At 38.6% G+C, this 6278-nt stretch overlaps 1 protein-coding gene across 4 annotated transcripts; it reads right to left on the reverse strand.

The window, feature by feature from the left end:
- Window positions 1-390: 390 nt before the first annotated feature.
- Window positions 391-6231, reverse strand: si:ch211-227n13.3. Of its 4 annotated transcripts, none has more exons than XM_048173326.1 (6): window positions 6038-6193; window positions 5561-5621; window positions 4640-5432; window positions 4464-4542; window positions 3076-3189; window positions 391-1187 (listed from the first exon to the last, which is right to left on the reverse strand). In XM_048173326.1, exons 1-6 carry the CDS (start codon window positions 6079-6081, stop codon window positions 500-502), a joined length of 1779 nt encoding a protein of 592 aa, XP_048029283.1. In that variant the 5' UTR covers window positions 6082-6193; the 3' UTR covers window positions 391-499. The 4 variants fall into 4 exon arrangements, with proteins under 4 accessions (XP_048029283.1, XP_048029285.1, XP_048029286.1 ...); XM_048173328.1 differs by having other exon boundaries at window positions 6143-6186; XM_048173329.1 differs by lacking the exon at window positions 5561-5621 and having other exon boundaries at window positions 6143-6231.
- Window positions 6232-6278: the final 47 nt, after the last annotated feature.

Genomic DNA, 6278 nt, shown 5'->3' on the forward strand with positions numbered 1-6278 from the left:
AAACAGTTTTGGTTGATTCACAAATAGAGAAATTAGAAGTCCTGCAACTCATGTTAGATTTCAAAACATTTTGTTTGGTCAATGTGATAAGTGTATTTGTCACATTGAAAAAATGTGAAGTCATATGTTGTAACAACTAAAATGGTTCAAGAAACTAAAATGGGGAAAAAAGGGGGGGGGGAAAGCCCAGAGAATGCACATATGCACGTTTGTTTGGAAACAGCTCCGCTCTGTGGTTATTTCGGAAACTGCAGTTCAAGCCACCTTGGAGTTAACAGCACAGAGAAACAGATGTGTTAATGCAAGATTTATTAACTCATGCAAATGCCAATGTTAGAACACAAATAAAGGAGCAATACAATAAATACCAGCAGATTTTTTTTTCAGAGATCAGATCTATTAATTAAAAGTAACAGAGGAAACAAATCTTGATAGCAGCGATGCATGTCTCTTCAATTAAAACAACTAACAGAACTAATTGCAAAACTCCCATTGACGCTTATTTGCAGGGCTCCTTAATAATCTGGTTCTGTTTTTTCACCAGTGTGGCTAACATAGACATGAAGTTTGTCTTCTGTACGGCAGGTTTTGTATCACCAGAGGCAGAGACTTTCTTCTTGTTCCCTCGTTTAATCTTAGGCTTCACGCTGAAGAGATCTGTGGGTGTCCTGAACCCATCCAAATCCTCAGACAACTTTTCCTGCTGCTCATTCTGGAAACCTTTCTGGGCTTCACAAATCTCTCCATGTTCATGCTGCTGCCGAGGGCTTTTCCTTTGTTCCGCAGTTTCCACAGCAACAGTTTCAGTCGTATCATCAAACTTCAGCACCCGCCGCGTTCCGTCTATGCCATCAGACACTTCCTGCTCGTTCAATTTGCCCCGGACATTAGTCCTCCTCTGTTTGCTGGAGGCATCTGAGTTTTGCTTGAGATCTGCATTTAATCCTGAAATCTTCTCATCTACAAGCAGTCTGTCCTCCTGTGTCACACTGACACTGAGGTTGAGTGGAGAAAGCTGCTGAGATAATGTGTCGTTTATGGAAGAAGACTTTCTTTTCACCGAAGAGTTCCACCCTCCAACGGGTGGCCAGACCACAGCTCGTGGCCTCTTACGATGCCGTGGCTTTGCTTTGGTAATAGACAGGTCAGTCTGAATGGAGTTTAGATACTTGCAGCGACGCAAACTCCTAAACATATGCACACAAAATGACTTTATTTACCACTGTTATCATGGTACTTGGGTATTTACATCTTCTTTGAATATTATCATTTTAAGTTACATTGTGCTCACATAAAAACAGAAAAAGTTCACTGTTTTTACTGTATGTTTGATCAAATAAATGCAATCTTGGTGAGTATAAGAGAAAAATAAAAATTAATTTTTATTAAAATTACAAAAAATAAATTAAATTACTTTTAATAAAAAATTCTAAATAATACTAATAATAATAAACAAAATCAACAACCATATATTATAAATATAATATTACAATAATATTTAAGCAGGCTGGGTTAGAAAAACACAAAATGAATGGAAAATAGTCCACCATCACTGAAGTGGACCACAATAGCTGGGTTTCTGTAAAGCGTAAAGCGAATCTTTTCAAAATTAAAAAAACAAAAACAAAAAAACAACAAACAAATGCGAATTAGGTGCGTTTCCATCAAGTTGTTTGAGTGGATGAGGGTAACATTGGTAACCTAGTAACCAACAGTAATTAAAACACCATCAGCAGAAACAGCCGATTAGTCACATGGGTTTAATGTTCGCTACGTCGGGATTTATTCGGCAAATGGATTTCCATCTTCCATTATTTGCATCAAGTTTTTTGCACAAGTCAAAAACCACCTCAAGCGAGCCTAAACTATTTTGCAAATTAAGGGATTTTTTTCTTTCAAAATATGGCGTTTCCATCCCTCGTTTCTGATCCGATACTTCAAAATGCGCATAACAACAGGGTGATGGAAACAGCTAAGGATATCTTAGCCCATTTTTAAAGGTGCCCAAGAATGCTTTTTCACAAGATGTAATATAAGTCTAAGGTGTCTTCTGAATGTGTCTGTGAAGTTTAAGCTCAAAATACCCCATAGATTTTTTTAAATTAATTTTTTTAATTTTGGGGCATCATTAACTATACACTGATTTTTTCAGTCGCCGCCCCTTTAAATCGCGTGCCCCCTGCCTCACGAGCTCTCGACTATATTACAGCGCATTTACAAAGTTCACACAGCTAATATAACCCTCAAATGAATCTTTACAAGATGTTCGTCATGCATGCTGTGTGCATACATCGAATCATGTGAGTAAAGTATTTATTTTGATGTTCACATTTGATTCTCTCTGAGTTTGAGGCTATGCTCTGTGGCTAAAGCTAACATTACACACTGTTGAAGAGATTTATAAAGAATGAAGTTGTGTTTATGAATTATACAGACTGCAAGTGTTTAAAAATGAAAATAGCGACGCTCTCTCGTCTCCGTGAATACAGTAATAAACGATGGTAACTTTAACCACATTTAACAGTACATTAGCAGCATGTTAACGAAACATTTAGAAAGACAGTTTACAAATATCACTAAAAATATCATGTTATCATGGATCATGTCAGTTATTATTGCTCCATCTGCCATTTTTCGCTATTGTTCTTGCTTGCTTACCTTGTCTGTGCACAGATCCAGACGTTAATACTGCCTTTCCTTGTCTAATGCTTGAACATGGGCTGGCATATATGCAAATATTGGGGGCGTACACCCCGACTGTTACGTAACAGTCGGTGTTATGTTGAGATCCGAGTGTTTTCCGGAAGTCTTTTAAACAAATGAGATTTACATAAGAAAGAGGAAGCAATGGGGTTTGAAACTCAATGTATGTCTTTTCCATGTACTGAACTCTTGTTATTCAACTATGCCAAGATAAATTCAATTTTTCATTCGAGGGCACCTTTAAGATCGGGGCAGTTTGTGTAAAGAAAAGTTTGGGTCTGAGTTTGTTTCTTTACAGGTTCCTGTTTGGAAGTGTGCTAATCTTGCAACACTTATCAGTTGATTCTGATAATAAATGACATATTGACTCACCTCTGCTGAAACACATGAGGTCTGGAGCAGTTCACTTGATTTCTGTTGATGGCTGCAGAATCTGAGCCTTGCGCTGACAGCTTCCTGATGCGAGTCAGGCTTGTCCACAATAATCTGAAGGTCAACATTCACACAATTCACATTCAATCTAATCAACTTAAACTTAACTTATTAAAAGGGGTAATTCACCACTGGCAAGATGGGCTTTTAATAAAACCTGGCTGTCTATGCAGCAGAAAGACGATCGATATGACTAGAGAAAACAGAAAAGGTGCTGTGGTGTTCTGCTTAGCCAAAAAGGTAGGGACACATCAACGATTTCGTCTTGTATGACAATGAATGACTTAGGACATTTCTCATCTATTCTTTATAATGTAAAGTCTTTAAAGGATTAGTTCACTTCAAAATTAAAGTTTCCTGATAATTTACTCACACCCATGTCATCCAAAATGTTCATGTCTTTCTTTCTTCAGTCAAAAAGAAATTAAAGTTTGAGGAAAACATTCAAGGATTTTTCTCCATATAGTGGACTTCAACAGTTACCAACGGGTTGAAGGTCGAAATTGCAGTTTCAATGCATGATCCCAGCCGAGAAGTAAGGGTCTTATCTAGCAACACGATCGGTCATTTTCGAAAAAATATATACATATACTTTTTAACCACAAATGCTCATCTTGCACTTATCTGCAATGCCCCACGCATTACGTAATCAGGAAAGGTCACACGTGACGTAGGCGGAAGTACCTAGCAAGTGTTTCAAAGTGAACATGCAAACACTAAGTCAAACGACCTTTACAAAAAAAAAAAAAGAAGGTAAAACAATGATATCGGACAATTTTGAAGTTGGAGGAGAAAATGAGATGGAGTTTTTCTAACTAATACGGTACTTCCGCCTACGTCACGCATGACATTTCCAATGTGATTACGTAATGTGTGGCACATTGCAGAGCTAGTGTAAAATGAGCATTCGTGGTTAAAACGTATATATATATATTTTTTTAGAAAATGACCAATTGTTCCGCTAGAAAAGACCCTTATTCCTCGTCTGGGATCGTGTAGAGCTCTTTGAAGCTGCATTGAAACTGCAATTTGGACCTTCAGCCCGTTGGTAACTGCTGAAGTCCACTATATGGAGAAAAATCCTGTAATGTTTTCCTCAAAAACCTTAATTTCTTTTCGACTGAAAAAAGAAAGACAAACATCTTGGAAGACATGGGGGTGAGTAAATAAGGAAATTTAAATTCTGAAGTGAACTAATCCTTTAACTGTCTGCTTGTTGAGTCTTTTAGATGTTAAAATCCCATAGACATTGTTGTGGGAAAATCCAAAACCGGGCTTTTTATAATAATAAACATTCCAATGTGATATTCATTTAAAACATAACATACCCCTTCTCCCGATGACGGCGTCTCTGAGGGTGCCACTTCTTAAGCAGAATCCACTCATCACAAGATAAAGATGCTGGATCTAACATACCAATAAAAAGCATTTTTTGGTAACACGATAACAGGCACTTTATATTACACAATCTAATTTCTATAAACGACACATCCGAAATGCTTACTCCTATCTCTGCTCTTTTTTTGGGGGGTTGGCTGTCTTCTCATCTTGGCGAAAAGACTCTCGCATTCTTTGCATCTTACGGTAACAACAGGACCACAGGGCGAGCTGGGACCCGATTCCACCATGAGATCAGTACTGGATTCATCCAATACAGACTCACCTCGAGACTCAACAGGGCTTCTAGGCCTCGGCTCGGAGTCAGAGGTGTTAGCCATCAACCTGAGTTTACCAAGAGTGTCCTCAGCCATTGCACCTGGAGCCAGGGAGATCTTCTGAACCGTTCCATATTGTGGTTCCACAATGGAAAGCAGCCTCTCATCTTCTTTACTCAATCGGCATGATGCACCAGTTCTACACTTCTTTATTGGACGCTTCATATCACGAAGAACAGACACATGGTCTTTTATGTCTTCAACACTGTCTGATTGGCTAGAGTCAGTGTCACTCAACACCACAGAGATGTTTTCGGAGACCTTATGTTCTCCCTGTTGCTGTCGACCTCTCTGGACTGTTTTGCCCCGCAGTATCATAGAGTCATCTTTACTCAATCGGCATGATGCACCAGCTCTACTCTTCTGTATTGGACGCTTCATATCATGAATAACAGATGCATGGTCTTTTATTTCTTCAACACTGTCTGACTGGCTAGAGTCAGTGTCACTCAACACCACAGAGATGCTCTTGGAGACCTTCACAGGTTCTCGCTGTTGCGGTCGAGCTCTCTGGACTGATTTGCGCCGCAGTTTCATAGAGACAGATTTGACAGTGACCTCACTGAGACCCAAGATATTCACCTGTGATATTAAAAAGTAAAATCAAATAACAGTTTAACAAACAACAACATATACTGGCATAATATACAAGTTACTAATATTAAACCTCTTCTAGATAATAGTTTCAGACTGGTTAGGGTGATTTCTACCTCACTGTAGCATCCTGACTCTTGTCTTTGAGGAAAGTTAGTGAGGTAGTAGTAGCATGCCCTGAAAACAATACTCATCAGTGACTAAAATACAATTTGTTTTATGACTAGTCACCAAAGTTCTGGCTGACTACAAATCCAGACAACATAAAAGTAGCACGTTTGATTGACTTTTGGATGGCCCTGTAGATTGTTGGGAAGCATCTTACTACACTGTGTACTGTACATACAGTAAAATGTGCTTAAAATATCTTAATTTACGTAATAATTTTAAGTGTAATCTTTAAATAAATCACAAAATCACCAGAGTCACCTCACAAATAAAATATTTACGCGGATCCACCCACCAAACTCTCAATAAAACATTTTATTTGTACTCTGTGTGTTCACGTTTTGGTTGACTTGATTGTCTCGTGAAGCTTTGGTGCTAGTTTAATAACGATAAGAATTACAATAAAAATCTAACATATTTCTTACTCTCTCTCGAAATGTTGATATTCCTTTTGTTCTAACATGTCCATCGCTTTAAAACCGAGTTCTGAGAGGATCCATCCGAAGCGAAAACGCAGTTTTTGTGTTTACCTCAGAACTGCAGGGCTGCCGCTGTTCGCGCGCGATCAGTTTTGAGCCTCGCGCGACCTGTCATCATCAACCGGAAACTGCAGTTCAACTAGTTTGGTCATAAGAGGGCGCTGCAGTCTATATTTAAATGATGTTG

This window comes from Megalobrama amblycephala, linkage group LG21 (assembly GCF_018812025.1).
Source record: "Megalobrama amblycephala isolate DHTTF-2021 linkage group LG21, ASM1881202v1, whole genome shotgun sequence".
Taxonomy (NCBI): Eukaryota; Metazoa; Chordata; class Actinopteri; order Cypriniformes; family Xenocyprididae; genus Megalobrama; species Megalobrama amblycephala.

What these genes read in the sequence shown, in the direction of transcription:
- si:ch211-227n13.3 (XM_048173326.1), bottom strand. Translation starts at nt 6,081, where the DNA reads ATGGACATGTTAGAACAAAAGGAATATCAACATTTCGAGAGAGA. An exon ending in AAAAAAGAGCAGAGATAGGA is followed by an intron (nt 4,543 to 4,639) that starts GTAAGCATTTCG and finishes TTGGTATGTTAG; the next exon opens with ATCCAGCATCTTTATCTTGT. An exon ending in CCTCATGTGTTTCAGCAGAG is followed by an intron (nt 1,188 to 3,075) that starts GTGAGTCAATAT and finishes GCATATGTTTAG; the next exon opens with GAGTTTGCGTCGCTGCAAGT.